Source organism: Myiozetetes cayanensis, unplaced genomic scaffold (assembly GCF_022539395.1).
Source record: "Myiozetetes cayanensis isolate MyiCay16 unplaced genomic scaffold, myiCay2020 scf6-25, whole genome shotgun sequence".
In the NCBI taxonomy this organism is placed as follows: Eukaryota; Metazoa; Chordata; class Aves; order Passeriformes; family Tyrannidae; genus Myiozetetes; species Myiozetetes cayanensis.
The window spans coordinates 30,202,325-30,222,254 of record NW_026087853.1 but is presented as its reverse complement, the minus strand read 5'-3'; the positions used below and the strand labels follow the sequence as shown (position 1 = coordinate 30,222,254).

The window sequence follows — 19,930 nt, the reverse complement described above, 5'->3', positions numbered from 1 at the left end:
AAAGAGCAAAGATAGGTCCACTCTGAGTACTTTCAAGAGTCATGCTTTTATTTCTCACAATTAATTAAATTTCCTCTGAGATTGTTGCATTATAATCCCATTGTAATACCACATACCTTTTACTTTCCCCTCCTTTCATGATCACCAATAGAAATAGAAACAAGACTTCATGGAGTCTTCAAACTATATAATAGCCAGTTGGATTTCAGTACTCCAGGAGATAAGGTTTCACATTGGGTGCCTCTTAACCTAGCTGTTCACAGATCTGTGTCTGGCATAAGTATGTTACTCTCAACTTTTCCCCATTTAAATAGGAGAACTTCACCAAAACTTCAGGTTATGGACACCCCATTTTTTCGAAATTGTATAATTCTTACGAAAAGAGTAAAAGTGAAGAAAATAAATCTGTACATGAAAAGCTGAGAAATTACAATGTTCTGTTGGCTGTTTTCACATTGTTTTTTAATACCAAAGCATTACAAGTATCTTGAAATCATAGAGAAATGCAGGTTGATGCATTGGCATGTACCTCTGGAGGTCCTGTGGTCCAGAGTCTTTGAGCAGGAGTAACTTCATGTTTAGATCAGGTTGTATAGGGCCTTAGCCAGCTCAGGTTTGAATCTAGTGATGGAAATCCCAGCCCGTTTTTGGGTACCTGTTGCAGTGCTGAATCACTGTCTTGAATATTTTTCCTGATCCCATGTGAGAATTTCTTGTGCTGAAACTTGTGACTTGGTCCTATTTCTTCGGATTTGCCTTTCTAAGAAAAGTCTTACCTCCGTCTCCTCTGTAGTTATTTGTTAGATAGTTGAAGTGAAAAACTAGATCACCAGTCAGCTGAACATACCTGTCTTCCCCTGACTCTTCTTCAAGTGCTTCATTTTATTTTCATTCCTAAATGGCATGACAATCTATATAGTCTTTTGCAGATATGAATATGTATATATTTATATATAAATAAATATATTCTTGTTTATAGAAACAGATCCACTGCACTGGATGTGACTAGCAAACACCATACTACTCACATCCGTGTCTCTTAACCCGGTCTCTTAGCATATCTGATTAGATGAGACTAAATTGTTGCATCTACATTGTTCTCATTCAGTGCTTCTTCTGGGAGCTATGCAGTCTATTGCAAAGAATGGAAGAGAATTTAGAAATGAGGAAAGGAGGGAAATTGAAAAGGGTTGCTCATTCTCTATTCTTTCAACCACTGTTACTATAAAAAGAGTCAAAGAGGAAACTGCAAAAAGAAAAAAATAATCAGTTCGTGCTCATTTAAGACTAAAAATCTTATATTCCAGATTTACAATACTGAACAATATCTGGATTTATCAAGGGTTATAAGGGAATTTATTTACCAATAGGAAAATTGCTACTAAGGTAGAAAAGTTTAATCATTATTATTCACAAGAAGTTAATTTAAAATTCTTAAATATGTGGTTTCCTATTAGAGTCCTGAAACATAATGAAAGGTTTTTGCAACAAAATGTCCAATAATTAACTATAGACTCGTTGTGTTCTAGAGAGTAATTGATATTTTCAATTGATAAATTGAGACAATTTTAGCTTTTTTTGGTTTTCTGTGTACGCACAAATGGAAAAATTAATTTAGTGTTACAATTTATTCAGCTGGAATTGTATATTTATGTCATTGATGCCTCATACATAATATAGCCTTAGATAACGTCTGGTTTATGGAGTAGAGTTTTAGTGTAATCATGATATGGTAATAAGCAATAGGGCAAGGATTACAATGCTGAGAGGTTTTGTCTAATGTTTGATTTGCTTCATAGACAGCAAAATTATGGGATCCCATGAAAATTCTAAATATTATATATCAGTTTGAGTGTTAACTTCCTAAATAATTCATTGGATAAATAGATATTTCTCAATAAAAGGTGATTGTTTATTCATTACAGGAGAATAATATTCAAAAAAGTATCAAAGACGCTTTTCTAAAATATTGTCAACTAATTGAAGCCTTATTCTAATTTAAATGAAATGTTTTAAGTCAGTTTAAAAGAGGAACTTAGATGTTTGACTAACATACATGTCTTCAAAAAATTTTCTCAGCAGGAGCAGAGAAGTTTACAGGAACAATAATTTAAGGGAACAACTTACTTTAATTTTCTTCATGTTAATTAGATGTTCTTTAAAATTTTGGAGGTTCAGGCAAGTAGAAATTTGAAGTTGTGGAACATGAGGAACCAAATACATACGTGTGTTACTTCTTGAGGTAATAGCACAAAAGAAGCACAGCTTTTTGTACGTGGTTTCACTGTATTTTTGCGCAGTCCCAACATTTATGTTATCAATTTTGAGGCAATGCAGAACGGTATAAGGAAAAAAAACAAAGGAAGGCTTTGTAAAGAAGAAGCTATCTGCAAGAGTTGACACTCTTTTCCTTCTCAAAGTTTTCTGACTGCTTTTTGCCTCAGCAGGATGAGATGTATTTCAGTTTGTTTTGATTTAGAAAGATCCAACTCAGGCATTGAAGACATATTTTCTATATGTGCATTGGATTCTGTTTTACAGTAAAACTTTTTGACAGTGCTCCACTGGTAATGTTCATATATGAATACATTTAGTAGAAATTTTCCTAAATGGATCACTTCTTAAAATTTCATTAGATTTTCTAGTTTGTGATAATAAAGGATAGTATGGAATGGTTTTAATAACATTCAGAAATATAATAGAGGAGCAAAGCAATGATGTTTTAGAAGAGTTTATTCCCTGAAAGCAGATGTCTGCATGTGTGCACAAAGGCACAGGGAGAAAGCTTTCTGCTGGGTAAACAATGGCATGCTGTTAATTTTTTCTTTTATATTTTTTTTTCCTTTGGCTAAAGAATTCTCGGAAATTTCTTGTTAAAAAACATTCTGCAAATGTTAAGATTCTAAAATGAATCTTGCAAGTACCACAGTTACAATTGTCTGTGCACTTTTCTGTGTGCCCTTTTAAATAAATAAATAAAAAAATAAAATACTTGTGTGTATGTTAAACATTGGTTACATAGCGTAGTATACATCTGATGGCAGGTAGTGTACATCTGGGAACAGGAGGAATATGGTCCCTATCAATGTGCGTAATGGATAATGAATTATGTTGTTTGGAGAGTATGTAATACTAGTGTTGGAAGGAATGGTGACTTCATATTTGTGGACCTCATCGGCTTTTCCTTTTTTAGGAAGTATTCAGTAAAAAAAAGGCAGATTTCTGCTAGAACTGAGGCAGTCACTTATATATCAATGATTGAAAGTACATTAGTTCAGACAGTGTGATACAAATTAGTAATAGTGAGGCTAATTAGCACTTTAAGAAGTGTTCCTGCTAATATTGCAGGTAGTTTATGAATTTACATGATTTTAAATCTAAGCAGAATTCTCCAGCTTAACCAAAGCCATAAACTTGGTAAAAGAATTAATTAGGTGGAAGTTTATGATCTGTCTTGCACAGAAAATCAGAGGTCCCAGCAGTACAGAGGAAAACAAGAGATCACTTTTCTGGCTTCTGCAGTTTAAGCTCATAAACATACTGTTTCAGCCATTGCCCAGCAATTCCATCTGATCCCTTGTGCAGTACACTAAATGATAAAATGTTTGTGTGTTTGAAAGGTCTCCTTTTTTTTTAACAATGTAAAAATATTAGCTCATGTGATAAAAATATTATTATTCCTTCTTTAAAAATGTTTTCTCCCTCTCAATTAGCCAGACAAGCAAGACTCTTCAGTTTCAAAATACTCATTTTTTGTAGTGCTTAGACAGAAAGGAAATTTCTCAGCAGAATCTGCTAGTGCACAGTTCTACACTCCTGACAGAGCTTAATGATGTGTGGAGGTCTGAATGTTTGGATCTTGACACTTAACAAAAATTTTCTACTAATCATCTGTGCTGGAATCACTTAAAGGAATGTTACAAAGACTTGACTGGAAAATTATGAGGCTTTAGTCATTATAATCATTTATATGTGCAGTATGCTGCGCCACTGAAGGGTGAGCTGAATGTAAACTACCATTTCAGAGGGAATACATTAACCAGAGGCTCAGATATGTTGCTATGGTGTGAAAAATATTTAGTTTTACCAGCAGTCTTTGTTCATTTTGTTAAATTTGTTCTTGAAAAACAATTTTAGCAGAAAGGCTTTTAAGTGATTTATATATAATGTTGATGCCCTTTGACAAAATAAGGAGCAAAAAAATTTTCTTTTAGGTTAGATGAAACTAATATAGGCCTAAACGTTCCTGTGCATGCCATCACCAACTGTAAAAGTTCAAAATGTTGTTTAACTTAAACAAACAAAGCCCCCTAAAAAGACAAAGACAGAATATCTGATCAAACTTTTAAGAATTGTCAAGATCTCTGACTCTTGGCTTCAGAACAGGTGAACTTTACAGGATGTTTTGTGTACCACTAATTCAATTATTTCACTTTCCACAGCTTTGGACTTAGTCACTGAAATGTTTTTTCTGTCTCATTGATACATGAGAGCTTGAGCACCTAAACAAATATTTGTTTCTATGTGTCATAAGGAAAATGTAGCTTAGACAAAGATTGGACTTTGTAAAGTTTTACTTACTAGACTCTATCCTCTGAAATTGGGTTTTTTTTTTTTTTTAGAAAACTGAATTATTAATGTGTGAAGAAAATCATTTTATATAGAAACGCATTTATTCTTCTAAATTAGCTGAAAATATCTTCAAAAAACTGTTTCTATACAAGCAATTAATAGGTTAGAATGGTGTTTTTAGTTTTATGTTGTGCTAACACTTTTTTGCACTAAATTTTTGACCTTTATTGAAGACATTATAAACGAAGCTTTAGAATAGAGTACTACCACAATCTGATCTTCTCTTAGATTTGTCTCAGATACTTTTGTTTCAGAAAATCTCCCACCCTGCTTCATGGCATTTTCCTGTCTCTCTGCTTTGCTCAAAGGCTTCTGCGTAGTCAACCTGGCTCTGGCTCTGGGGTGTTAGTGCTTGAACCTTTGTGTGCTGCCATCATTGAGATGTGTACTGATTGTAAATATGTTAAAAAGAGCAGATAAAATACTTTCTCTGAAACTTTTCTGAGTCAGTAGCAGCATAACCTCTTGCTGTTAAAAGTTGTCAAAATTCTTACCATGTGCTTCTAAGGAATCAGGATGAATCTCTTCCCTTTGCACATTTATTTAAAATTGTTTCTGAAAAGAAAGTTACTTTATAAGTAAGCACAAGAGCAGTAGATAGTGCAAATGTAATGAATTGTATGATGCTAAAATCTTGTGTGCATAACTCCAGTAAATAGGTATCTAAGTGCATGTATTAACGAGAATATAGCCAGATCCTGCAACAGTGTCCAATGGGTAAACGTGCATCTCCTGTAACTTTACTTGCAAAGTTGTTTGCAAGTAAGAAAATCTAATACAGCAAGACCAAAGAAACTAAATCACAAGAAAGTTATATAGTACTTGCTGAATAATTTAAATTTATACATTTTATCTGAAGTTTATTAGGTTTTTATTTGGGTGTATAAGCCCAAGTAGTGTAACAGATTTCTGCACTGTAAAAAATCATGGATTCTCTCATGCAGAAATTTGGGGTTGTTTAGCACTACACTGAATTCATTTGCAGTATGGTTTCAAAAGCTCTTTCAAAGAGAAAAGGTAAGGGTTCTAAAAAAGAATTATCAAATAGTAACTCTTCTGTCAAAGACATGCCTGCATTATAACAAAATAAAATAACAAGCTTGGCCATATAACCTGCCAGGCTCTGAACAGACAGGACCAGGGGAAGATTTAGCAGCTATCACAGAGGCATAACTCTTAGGGGATAGTGTCAGTGACAGGTTTATAGGAATTCATGGTGTTGATACTTGGTTTTGCTGTCAAGATGATTCCTGTAAATGCTACTGGTAGGTTCTGGTGAGTAAATAGTTAGTAATTTACTGTTATCAACAATTCAACTATTTCAGGGTTTGCGTTTACTTTAAAAGTGGTGCTTAAAAAATTCCAAATCCTCTCTGATTGACACTGAAATGCTCTTTACATGAAAGTTTGTTTATGGACCATGATTCTTTTGACAGATTTACAAGTGTCTGTGGAGTTTTAAAAGACTATTGCCCAATAGGCATTAAGTGAGAGACATTCTATTTTGTAAATATTTTCACTTATATTTGGGATTTTTAAAGAAGTTTTTGAGCCAAGTACTGCATTAAATCTGAAGACAGTGGCAAACTGATAATCAGCAGTTTCCAACTTTGTTTTAATGTTTTGCTAATGCTTTCCATTTCTGTGGCCAAAATTTGTAGTGGGTGAAGCATGATGTACATCCAGTAATTTGTAAGGGTTTTCAAATACTGTGGCACACTTGTATTTTTTTTTTTTTTTTTTTTTTGCAATAGCTCATTTAAAAATAAACAGTTTCCAAAGTAGCATATTACATTCAATTTCACTAACATACAGCACATACCAAGAAAAAGAACCAAAAGTTTGTCATATTAATGGAGAATTTGCATCTGTTTGAAATCAGTAATGCGGAAACAGGTTGTTTATTTTCTCAAAAGATTATTTTGGAATGAGATGGTGAGAGGAGAAGTGTATGTTTGGTGTGCTAGCTGTCAACTTCCTCAGAATTCCTTCAGACACTTTTCAGAAAGGGGCTTTTTAGTATTTATTTCAAAGGGGGAATGCATAATATGATACTTTACCTCAGAATCAATCTAATAAAAACTTTACTGACATAAGTTTCTTTTAAAGAGTAAAGGTTTCTACTATAGTGAATATGATGACAAAATATAAAGAATTGATGTAATGTTCTTTCACTTATAGTATTTTTAGCAAGGAAAATCAAAACAAATAATGGAACTGGAGTTTTTAATTTTAGGTTTTTATATAATGTTTGACATGACATAGTCATCATTTTTATTTTTTAATGATATATTTCAAGTAAATTTTTGAGTAAAACGAACCAAACAAATATATATCTTATATATGACAGGAAATTCAATGACTGCTAGTTACCAGAAACCTTTTATTGTGTTGTGTAGAACTGAGGTAGGTCTTAGAGTTGTATGATAGCTTTTCGTCATTATTACAAAAATAGTTGAACAAAGACCAACTGACTTTAGCATGTATCATTACAACTGCCATTTTAATCAAAAACTTTTATTTAGTCCTGTCATGAAATTCTTCCACTTCAAAATGTGTCTTTCTTTGTATCTGATTTGTGATTCCTTTGAACACACTTCCATCATTCCTTGCCATAGCTGTCCCAAGCAACCTAAAAGATATGTTTGGTTCGTGGTCCTAGCCACTATGTGCCTATAGATGCTGGACAAGGAATCATTATTCAACATAGAGTATTTCATCATTGAAGGAAAGATTGAAACTGGAGAGATTTCAGTAGGAATATGACATTTTGGAGCCTGCAATTCCAGCTGAAGTTCATGACTGCCATCAGTTATTGACTCTATACCTATGCGATATGTCTTATTTTTAACATTAGCAAATAAATAAATTCAAGTTCTACTCAGATTTTTCAGTGCAGTTGACTTCAAACAGAATTAGTTGACCTTCAGTTGTCCAGATACTTTTTTGTTTGTAGACCAAAAGTATAGGTTATTGAGGGAAGTATAAACTAAATTCAGTCAACTGAAGGAGGAATAAGCAGTGTAGGGCAAATACAATGCTTTTGTGATTAACAGATTTTCACTTCATCACCCTTGTCCTTGATTCCTAAGCTAAAACATTCTCAGAGCCCTTCATTCTGTTTTGGCAATTATCTGCAAGAACTTCAGGAAGTAAATGGATTTTTAGATAGGTATCATCTAGATAAATATTGTCTGCAGAGAATCATCCAAAGATCTCTCTTTAAGGCTTTCCAGTAATGTAAATTATTACAGTCTGTCAGAAGTTACTTGACTTCTTCTGTCTCTTTCAATTTCACTATTTCAAGATGACTTAAGCATTTGAAACTGGTATCTACTCTCATTTCACTTTATTTCAAAATTTTAGAGTTTTAATCAGCACCCCAATTTCCTTATTCTACCTCATCTGTCTCATTTTCTTTTCATTTTTGTGCCTGCCTTCTTACTTTCTCCTCATACCAAATGTTGATCTCCTTGTTAAGGGTATTAGGATTATTCTTCAGAATTCACTACCCAAATCAGCTTTTTTTCTATATGTTCTACACGTTGGTACTTGTCCATATTTTTGTCATCAGATTAAGGTTAATGTTCATCATCTCAATTTAAAAAGAAATATTGAAGGTGGTTTATATGTGCTTTCTTTTTAATTTAGAAACAATTCATCCTAGTCTTGGTCACTTCAGTATTTAAATGGGACATGTCTGAGTAACTGTTCTAAATCTTGTGTTAATAAAGCTTGTAGGAAGCATCCAGGAAGCTTTCGATACTTCAGACAATACCATATGTTTGGGAAAATGCCTTTCTAGTGTATGTTAGAGTGTGTGTAGGTACCACTGTAGCTACAAGCCTATTATTATAATATATATTCATATAAATCTAGTTCTGTATAGATTTATACAGATTTAATTATGTAAGAGTATTATAAAATAATTATTCTTTTGCAAGCATTGCAACATTACATGACTGTAATAATCATGTACATTTACTGTGTTTCAAATGCCTGAAGATATTATGTGTACTGTTGCTTTTACAGTTTTGTTGTTTTATATTTATCCAGAATAATTTCTAAACATTACCTCATATGATTTTCTGTAGATTTGTTTAAATGAAAAAACACAAGCATGTAGCTGCTACTCTTTTCAAACTTAGTCAGAAACTTACAGTACTGTCTCAGTTACTATGCTACATTTTTCCTACACATAAAACTCTAATGTCTGTTGTCTTCCAAAGCAGTGCCACAATTAGCTTGAATGAAATCCCATTTCAAACAGTGTATTGTAATAGTCACGGAAAGTCCAAATTTTTAATGGTAAGCAGCATGTATTGTAGGAAAACAATCTTTAGATGTCATATAAACTTCCCTGATTTCTGGTGTTTGGTGTTTTTTGCTTAATTTAAATTGTTTAAGACACTTAACTGAGCAGCTATTAAAAGACTTTCTTTCCCAATCCAGTATGTTTAAATCAATGCTCTGTTCTGCCTACTGTCTGGCATACAAACAAATATCCATTAACTTTACTCTGAACAGTTTGAAAGATTTGTCATATGCTGCAGGTTGCAAGACTAAATTTAGCTTCTTGGGAGTGAAGAGTTGTGGGGAAAAAAATCTTGTAGTAATTCATAAATTCAGTTGCTAAATGGAAGGTAGTTGCATTTTGACTTCTGTCTCCATCTTAAGTGTGGAATGCTGGAACTACTAGAAGTTCTAGGCACATTAAAATTCATTGGCAAAAAATTGAGGTTTTTTAGAAATTATCATGGCATCAGTTCTTAAAATAACAGATCAAATAGTAAACAAGTTGCACTTAGATGTAAGTTAACTTTCTTACAGACTTCCACTATTTCATATCATGGTCTGGAGTTTGGATACTGAAGTAAAGCTGAATTCCAGCCTCTATTTTAGGAAAAATGGTTGAGTATAGGATGCCTGGCACTGATTGTTTAAAATCAGCCCAGATGAAAGGCATCCTCCACTCATCACAGAAACAAAGTTTGGAGCTTTAAGTATACTACCTAGAATTGGTGTGTGAGTCTGGCTGTGTTAATAGCAAACCTTAGCACACTGCAGGAGTTTTAGGACAAAGCCATTACTAAAGACAAAAACGTACAGAATTTTCTCTTTCGTGTGCTAGATTGGTATTGGTATTTTTTATTTTAATGTAATTGCCATATTCCTTAGTGCTTATTTATTAACCTCTAAGTTCAGGTGGCTTATTTAGATGTAGGCTTCTACAGTGCTGGATTCTATTTCTGGTAGATGACTTATGCCACAAATGTGTCTCAACTTCTTTTTGTAGCCTCTGAGAAGCAGATGAAATTAGTTTGCAGAGAGTCTTCAGAAGAGCATCTCCAGCCCTTCAAGGGGAAGTTAGAGGACTTCTTCCAGAAAGGTAACCACCTCTGAAAAAAAAAAAAATTGGCAAACAGTGTAGTGGTTTACAAAGTTATTCATAATGTAAGCTGCATTAAGTATCTGTTGCCTCTGAAAATTCCCATGGATTATGTTCCTAATGTGCCTAATGTATGTTAAGATATGTTATATAGATCTTGGACATCACTTGTCCAAGATAATTGTTCCCTTGTTTTCACACATTTCCCATTGATTATTTTGTGGTTTTTAAAACATTATTATTTGTAGGCAAAATGAAAAATATATTCATCATATATTCATTAATTTATCAGAGGGAATATAAAGCTTCAAGTTTATAAAAACACTGGAATGAAAGATACTCTTTTAAAGAAAGTTCACAAATATACAGGATGTAATGGCATCTTTTATCCATAGTGTGAGTTTATGAACTGACTTGTTCAGGTTTAAAGATTTTGGTTTATGTGAGATAGAAATAAGCATAAAAAAAAGTGATTTACCCACATAGAGTCTGGAGACAATGGCTGAAATCCAAGGTACAATTTGATGATCAATTCAAGACATGTAAACACAGTTTGCTGTTGAAATCAACAATCCTGCTCCCTCCTGCTTCCCATCTTTGTACTCCCCATCACCTGCTGTCTGCCAGCACCATTGCCTCTGTGGTTGTGCAAAATATATAAAGAAATACATTTTTCCCCATCCCCTTGTAAGAGTACAGACTTTTTGAGTAAACAGTAGAAGTTCTGTATTTCTGACAACTGCATTGAGTTGTTAAGAATTTAATTGTATTTCTCATAGAAATGGTGAACAGTTTAACAATTTACTGTTTGAGGAGTCAATGTCTTTTTAATAACTTTATTTCATAAGGCTGTCTTATGTAAATAATTTGACAAGTGAAAACAGAATGTTTCAAAAGTAGCAGTCCCTCTTAAATTGTATTGTTAAATAAGCTAATATTCTTCTTTACTGTTCTCCCAGGCCATGAAGCTCAATGGATATATTTATTTGATACAATTTTTGGTTTAGTTGCAAGTGTATATTTGGACAGTGTTAAAGCAGGAAATTTCTTGCCACAGAACTCCTGAAACAACAAACTGTAATGCAAATCTTTTTGTCACTGCAGGACAGTTGTATTGTCTATGTAACTTACTTGATTGGAAATTTACAGTTTAACAATAACATCGAGATTGAGATAGTACTATAAATGCATATATAGGTGTGTGTGTGTGTGTATGTGTATATATATGTATTTCTACAGAGCCATTATGATTTCCAGCATGCTTCTTGGTCTAGATTGCCAAAGTATTGTAATAATTCAGTTTTACCCAAGTCTTGCCAAGACCCTAACCAAATAGTATCTTTCACAGTCATTTTGCAGATTCTGTAATTCTTACTACATCCTGGTTCTCCTGGAGACTGTTGTGGTTAGTCCAGTTTGGCAGCTAAGTACCACACAGTTGTTTGCTTGTTCCCCCTCCATGGGGAGGGAGAGAGAACTGGAAGGGTAAATGAAAGAAAACTAATGGGTTAAGATACAGACAATTTAATAGAGAAAGCAAAAGCTGTGTGCACAAGCATTGCAAAATAAGGAATTCATTCACTACTTCCCATCAGAAGGCAGATGTTCAGCCATTTCATAGAATTATTAAGGTTGGAAAAGACCTCTAGAATCATCTAGTCCAACCATTAACATAACATTGCCAGTTCCATCACTAAACCATGTCCCTAAGCATGACATCTACAAATTTTTTGACCTCTTACAGGGATGGTGCTTCTACCACTTCCCTGCTTAGCCTATTTCAATGCTTGGTAACCATTTCAGTGAAGAAATTTTTCCTAACTCCCAATCTAAACTGCCCCTGGCACACTTGACCTATCACTTGTTACCTGGAAGAAGAAGCCAGCCCCCACCTCACTACAACCTCCTTGCAGGTAATTGTAGCGAGTCATAATGTCCCTCCTGAGCCTCCTTTTCTCCAGGCTAAACAAATCCAGCTCTTCCAGCTGCTCCTCATCAGGCTTGTGCTCCAGACCCTTTACCAGCTTCATTGCCCTTCTCTGGACATGCTCCAGCATCACAATGTCTTTGTGAGGGGCCCAAAACTGAACACAGGATTTGAGGTGTGGCCTCACCAATGCCAAGTAGAGGGGGTTTGTCACTTCCCTAGTCCTGGTGGTCACAGTATTTTTAGGTTTCATTTATAAAAACACATTTCTGAATTTCACATTTCCAGGAAAGCAGGACTTCATTACATGTAACCACTACTTGGGAAGACAAACGCTGTAACTCTGAACTTCTCCCCTGCTTCCACCTTTTCCCAGTTTATTGCTAAGCATGATGTCATGTGGTGTGAGTTATCCCTTTGATTCAGCCAGCTGTCCTAGTTTTGAACCCTCCTAACTTCTTGGGCAACCCCAGCCTACTTTCAGGGGGTCAGCATTAGAAGTAGAGAAAGCCTGAATGTTGCACAAGCCTGTTCAGCAGTAGCTAAAGCATGGATGTGTTATCTAGTTATGTCACAAATCCAGTGCACAGCACCATAGGAGCTGCTATGAAGAAAGTTAGCTCCACCCCAGCTGAAACTAGCAGAAGGAATAGCAAATCGTTTCACCACAGTCTCAAAAAATAAAGGCAACTCAGTACCTGGTTTCTTCTGCAGTGCTGAGCTACCCTACTTTCTGATGAGCGGAATATGACAAAAATACCCAGTTGATCTAGGAAGAAGATTGGTTCTGCTTTAGATAAAATTGTGTTACCATTTCAAATAGAAAAACACTCTTCCAAATATTTGCCCTGTTTATACCTACTGATGTGGAAATTGAAATATATTTATCTTTGACAGTGTAATAGATAATTTTGTCCTTATGTGTACGAATAATGTATATATTTAAAAAAAAGATACCTTCTTATATGGTGTCCTGGGACAACAAGTTTTTTATGTTAAATTTATTGGACACTTTTTAGTGTTTCAGGTCTTTTGCATTCTAGTAAGAGCAAAACCACATGGATTACTTACTTGACCACTTTTTTCTTATGTTCTGTTGTTCTCCTTTTGCTTTATAGTGTTATGCTTTTTGGTATCTAATCATACACATTTAGAACATAAGTTCTCATCTTTTGACATCTTTGTTTCATCTACCTTATTCTGAGATGAGTTTTCAGTAGGTTGTCGGATTCCATAACTATTAATCCTATTTCTTCATCAGTCACTTGGTTGAGTTGAATCTTTTTAATGGTGGGTGATATTTTCTGTAGCATTAGAATGAAAATTCTATAAAAAACCTACAGTGAAGATAGATAAAAATAACACAGAAACTTTTCTTGATTTGTGACACTAGAATAGGCATTGGACAAATGTCAAGCTCAGAGGCAAGTGTCTGTAAACTCAGCTGCTTCTCTGAAATTAGGAGGTAGCTGATAATACTGAGCACCCAATAAGCATCTGCTTTTAGTTTTGTGTTTTTTTTAAAAAAGAATTGTGGCTGGTTTAAGCAAAAGTAAGAAAAAATTGTCTGTTATCTTTCTGCCAGCTCACAGCAAGTATCCAAAACTCAGATGATTTTCTGAAACTTCTGGATTGAAAATAAGGCTGGAACTCATACATACTGAGGTTTATCTTACACACGCAATTCCCATCATTTCTAGTCAATGCTAAATTGAAAATACTGTAAGGAAAAAAAAAACTGATTTGCTTAAATTGAAATGTTTACATTTCCTAATGATAATTAATACCAATTAAATCTAATACTTGCTCTGTTGTAACAAAAAACACTGTGAGTGTTATGGAGACTGACATTCTGAAATGCTAGAGGGGATAAACTGTACTTCTGCTGATGTCAGTGCTGTTTTGTATAACTGGATGTAATGTAGCCCAGTGCCTTTGACAAGGAATTACGTGCCAGAAGCTTTAGGTTCTGTTCCCAGTTTAGCTACTTCGTGATTCTAGCAGAGTTGGTTAATATCCTTTTCAGAGAGCATCTCACTTTTCTGTTACACAGAATGTTTAATAATGATTCTTGCTGGGTTTTGTAGTGAAAGATAATCTTTGTCAAGTACTTTTTGAATCCACATGAAAGATGTCTTGTGTAAACTGTCTTAATGCTTCATTAGCTGTATTTCATATGCTCATGTTTTTTGAAAAAAGCCTAGATTATTCTCGAAGTGGAAATAATCTTCAGTAGATTTAATTATATTATATGCCATAAATTATATTGATTTCACTATAATACAGAAACCTACTAATTATTATAAATTAATATACAATTACTGTATTTCCACGGAATTACCGTATGTGTGTGGGTGAGAAATGTGTTTGTAAGTATTTTCCATTTAAACTGCCATGATATGCAAGAAGACCTTTGAAATCGTGAAATTTGGGTGGTTTGGAATGCTCTTTAGTTCATTAAATTCTTGCTTAGAATTGCTTATTCATTCATTTCATATGAAACTATCTCACACAAAAAAAATCAGAAGAGTTAGATGACTATGAGAAAGATGCAAAATACTCTCTTTTGAAAAGTAGAAAAGAAAGAGTTTGCTTTCTGCAGTTGTGCAGCTCACTAGAAGGGATACTGGCTAGTGGCAAATGGTGTTAATTTTTCACAGTGTTTTTTATTCTCCGTGTGCATTCTCTCAAGAATAATACAAACCAGAAAGTGGATGGCATAAAGGAGTAGGTGAATATCCTTAATTAAATTTATTTCTTATTTTTCCACTTAACTACTTTTATTTTTTGTCCGTTTTAATAAACGTGGAAGTGCATAATACAGATTCATGCAGGATCTTGCAAAATCTGGTCCCAAATTCTTCTTCATTGGATCCAGGGCAGAAAGCATGCAAAAACTTAAATCTGGGTGTGGTTTCCTCCCTCATATTCTGGAATGTGCCAATCAAAAAGTCTTTATAGCAATTAACCTAGGAAGACCATAGCTGCTTCTCTTCATTTCTCTAAGAATTAAAGCATCTTGGTGATGAAGACTGTGCTATTAGAGGAATTCATTTATTTTACAGCAGCATCTGGGAAGCAAGTAGTCTGATGTCATGACAGAACAGTTTTTGAAATTCATTAACAATGGAAAGCAAAGCTATTCGGGAAAGGCACATGATACACTGAAGTGTCCAAGGTAACAAGCAAGATGGAGGGGGAGGGATTTGTCAAATAGATTAATCTCTTGAGATTAATCCCAAAGTGAAAGAAATTGTCCTATGTTTAGAATTCTAGCCTAGCACTTAGGAAACATTGGTTAAATTAATTGCTTTGCTACAACTTTGTTACAACTGCTGTACTAGTAGTTTTATGTATACTACATAAAAGGTCAACACTGTGCAGTCTTTGGGACTATGCAATAGAAAAATAGAGTCATAGACCAAGCTACTCACCGCAGCGTTATTTCAGGAGCTAGTGCATTCTTCAGACAAGCTTAACAACTAGATGGAAAAAGTCTGTAAATCAGATTTTAACTGCTGAGTGATTTCTTCTTGGTAATATCAACTTAGGAGTAATTTCTTCTTAGGCTGCAGTAGCTACCTTGGCACGCATCCAGTCTAATGCACTTTTTAATGTATTTCTGGTGCAGAAGGGGACTTTTGATCCACATTTCCTCATTTGCCTTTTGGAGTGCACCACAGAGGATTGTTGAGGTAGTCTGTTGGGAAAGAGAACAAGAAATAAATTCTATTAGAAAGGCTATGAAGATGATCAGAGGGCTGGAGCTGAGAGTTGGGGCTGTGCAGCCTGAAGAGAAAGCTGTCAGGAGACCTTACAACAGCCTTCCAGTAACTAAATGGAGCTACTGGAGAGCTGAAGAGGGACTTTTTACAAGGGCATTTAGTGATAGGACAAAGGGGATAGACTAAAAAAAATAGGTAAGTTTAGATTAGATATTAAGAAGAAATTCTTTATAATGAGGGTGGTGAGGCACTGGAACAGGTTGCCCAGGGAAGCTGTGAATGTCCCATCTCTGGAAGTGTTCAAGGCCAGGTTGGATGGGGCTCTGAGACACTTGGTCTAGTTATTCCAATCACCCGCATGTCAAGGGGTTTGGAACTAGAGAAGCTTTAGGGTCTCATCCAACCCAAACCGTTCTATGATTCTGTGATAAAGGCTAGCAGCTGGCCAACTTCTGGTTTCTTGCTGATTATTTCCTACTTCAGTAAGTATAAAAATATTCTGTCCTAGATGTTGTTCTCATCTACTACCATCTATTATGTTAACCCAGGGAAAGCAATCTTCTTTTATTCATTTTTAACCTCGTACATATTTTGATTGTAGGAGGATGATAATTTATTCTATTAAAGAAAAAAAAGTGTTTCCACTCAGATTTGCTGCTTTTCTATCAAATCAGTCTATTAAGTAGAAAACAGAGTGTTAATATTATTTAGTAGTGATGAATCAGAAGTCATCAATACTCCAAGACACCATTTTCACGATACAGTAACATTTCTTATTTCTCTCCTACTGTTAATGGGACATATCTTTTTACCTTTTAATACAGTCAAAGATTAGGAAGAAAATTACATTGGCACTCATTTCCTGTAATAGTGTGACAGTAATACAGTTGTTTTTAAGACAGATATAAAGATCATGTTTAAAGTCCTCACTCAAAGCATTTTGGTAGAGCTTTTCTATAATGACTTCCCAAAATACCAGAAACCTCTGAGAACTATTTAAAATTCTTGCTTCTATGCAATAAATTTACAGGTTTTTTCCCCAAGAAGAATATTAACAGAAAGAGAAATATTCTAAAACTGTATATGAAATTAAGTCACATACTCGTCTTCCCACTAGTGTTGTACTCCTCTGCTTTAATCTACATTTTGGGTTATGGTACTTGTGTTCTATTTTATTTGTAAAGTTCTTGAACATTTTAATGCTGAACACGTGGATAAGAAAATCAAGGATAATTTTTAAAAGCACTGAATTTCAGTAACAGCTGCCTGTTAAAATATTGTGTGTAAACAACAGAAGAGCAATAGCACTTTTAAGGATCTTACAGTTGTCCTGATTTTCTTACCTGCAATTATGAAGCTGCTTCTGTCAACTAGAAAATACATCTCTGTACATATAACCAGTTCTACAAGGCTTGAGACTCTCTTGTAGATTCTGTGACTATTCAGTCTGCATATCAAGTACTGATTCTTCCTTTTGTGAATAAAATGTACAGATATGAAGACTTTTAACTTCAAAGCTTTATTTTCTGTTCTACTTACCATAACTTTTTTCCTCCTCATTTGTTTTCACTGAGATGTTTTATTATCTCTGCCACACATATGCAGTTCTCACATTAAACAGTGTGGGAGGATATTTATGTCCAGTGTCAAACATGAAAAATATGTCATACTTCCTTGCAGTGATAATGTTTGCTTAAAACTTTTTATCCTTCCCAGCAATGACATTACAGACCAGGCAAAGTTTGTGTTTAGATCTGGAACGCTGTTTTATAAGCCAGCAGCAGAATTACTTTTATCTTGCAAACTGTTTGTGACAGTCATAACTGTTTTCATCACTCAGAGATTGTTGTATTTAAACAGATGAAAGAGTGATTTACATAAATTGGCATGAGTCTGCAAAGCACAGAACCTTATTGCTGTGGTACTCAGAGACTGTATAGTTAGACAATAGCCTCAGTCCATAAGACACCAAATAAGTTGTCCTGGAATGTGCTTGCATCCATATGCCTCTTAACTAATGCAATATTGACAGTGAGCTGATTCAAAGAACAAGAATTTGCTCTGAAATTAATATTTCCTTCTGAACTACCAGAAGAATTACCAGTATCAAAGTCCTTAAAATTGATGTTAATTGTAATTATGGCTTTTCAGGAAACTTTCAATTTATTATTTTTGAAAAGGGTATACATCAAATTACTATAACCAGTTCCACTGTATCATGACTTGCTATAAAAAATTGGAAGGTTACACTCCATTAGAATTTGTAATATGCATGTAATTTAGAAGAACTGGTAATTAAAAAATGAAATGTCATCCTCTCTTGGAAGACAAGGAGAGAATCTCTTAGAGACAGCAGTTCTTCCAGCTTCTTTTCAATTTGATTGTTTTATACTGAAATAGCATGGCTACTACAAAGTCACTGGTATTCCATGATAGAGAAGGATTTCCTGTTAATAGCAGCTGAGTGACATAATGAGTACTGTTCATATCCTTGATTTAATACAAAAATATGATGTATATGATAGTTATAAAATTTATACCTAGAATTACTGATACCTTTTCTATAGTCACTATCAGTAGTTTGAACTCTATCACTCTTTTTGAATTCTCATTGTAACCTCTATTTTCTGTTCAATTCCACTGAATTTCCTCCAGTTTCTGTATTATAGACTTAAAGGTAAACAGAACTGTAGGTTATGTGTGTTGGTTTTTCACAGGGATCCTATTAGGCTTTTCTTTTAGTCCAGCTGCTTTCTTCTTTACTGTATTCTTACAAATTTCCTGCATGATTTCTTATTTATCTACTTTTTGTGTCATTATTCTCTGTAGTCCAGTCAACTCCACTGGAACACAGTTTATCTGGGTTTACTATGTGTTGAACATCCTTGTCTTGCCCTATTTGTGCTGATGTTCAAAGTCAGTGAACTAGTAGAGTTTAAATCCATGTCAAAGTTTTCCTTGCAGGAGGTCAGGATGCTCCCTGATTCATTATTTTAGATTATATATCCTTTGAGCAAGTAGAAGATACTAATGAAAGGAAAGAACAGAGTCAAGAATTGGAAAGGATTGGATAGAAGAGATTCATGCACTTAAATAATGAAAGAACAAAACACACTTGCTCTTATAAGGCTCTAGTACCTACCGTCACCTTGGTCACTCTCAGCTTATGTTTGTTCCCTGTACTCTATAATTTCACACCATAGTCTTTGTATTAAGTTTGGAAATACCCTTCACTGCTACCATATAATACAAACTGGTCATGACAGTATCATGCTTAATCTGATATTCATTTGTATGGAATTTCTCTGGGGACATTTGTAATTGTGGTATGTTAGTACTTTTTCTCAATTAGTTTTCATACCTGTGCAAACACGAGTATCCTGTTTTAATGCTTTTGAGCATGATTGATAAAAATACTAGATGCTAAAAATTTCATCAAGAAATTGGAGCTTTCTGGATTAGATTCTCTTACAGTGTAGACTCTGATTTCCCTTTTAAGCAATGAGAACAGGTAAAACCTGCAGTGTTGTGGAACAGGATGTAGCAGGACCCTTGTTTTGAGAACAGAAATAATAATCAAAATATTCCTAGGGCTTGAAGCTTAGTTATCAGAGGCTTGAAGCTAGTTAAAAGTCAAAGCACCAGCTTGCTACTAAGCTCTCAATATTGAGGAATGAGAGAGTAAAACCATATGGATAATACAGTGTTGTGAAATTACATCTGTGATTAAAGACAGACTTCTAAATGTAAAAAAAAAAAAAAATCTGATTTCAGGTCATCATTCAACCTCTCCTGCAACTTCTGTGATATCTTTGTGCATTAATACTTCAGATGCCAGGGCAAGATACTTAAAAATGTACCTTTGTCCTGCAAAGAGCCTTTACAGTGCTGCTTTTGAACACCCTGACATAGGTGGAGAAATCAGTAGTTTTGTATCTCTTAAAAGATGTATGTATGAAATTTATTGGAACAGTACTTCTTTCAAAGCATGTAAGTCAATTGAAAATTTTTAGTATCAAGATTTTTCAGCAATCTAAACCTTGTCCCAAGTCAGCTGTTTTGAAAGTGTCTAAAAAATATTTCTTGAAGGACTTCTTTTCAGCTCCTGAACAGCATATTTTAGGATATAACTGTTTGTACAAAGCATATGTATAAAGTCTTTCATCTTTGGAATGTCTTGCAGTCTGGAAGTTTCCTCTATAAAGTGTTGCCATCTTTGGAACAGAATGTGGTATTATTGAGGATTGTGGTGCCCTA

At 34.4% G+C, this 19,930-nt stretch overlaps 1 protein-coding gene across 6 annotated transcripts in view; it reads left to right on the top strand.

The window, feature by feature from the left end:
• Positions 1-19,930, top strand: part of FMN1 (formin 1) — a 186,406-nt gene that overhangs the window by 139,663 nt on the left and 26,813 nt on the right. For all 6 annotated transcript variants that reach the window (XM_050335930.1, XM_050335931.1, XM_050335932.1 and 3 more), the window contains one exon: positions 9,929-10,021. In XM_050335930.1, coding sequence (XP_050191887.1) covers positions 9,929-10,021 — 93 coding nt within the window. The remainder of the gene's footprint in view (positions 1-9,928; positions 10,022-19,930) is intronic.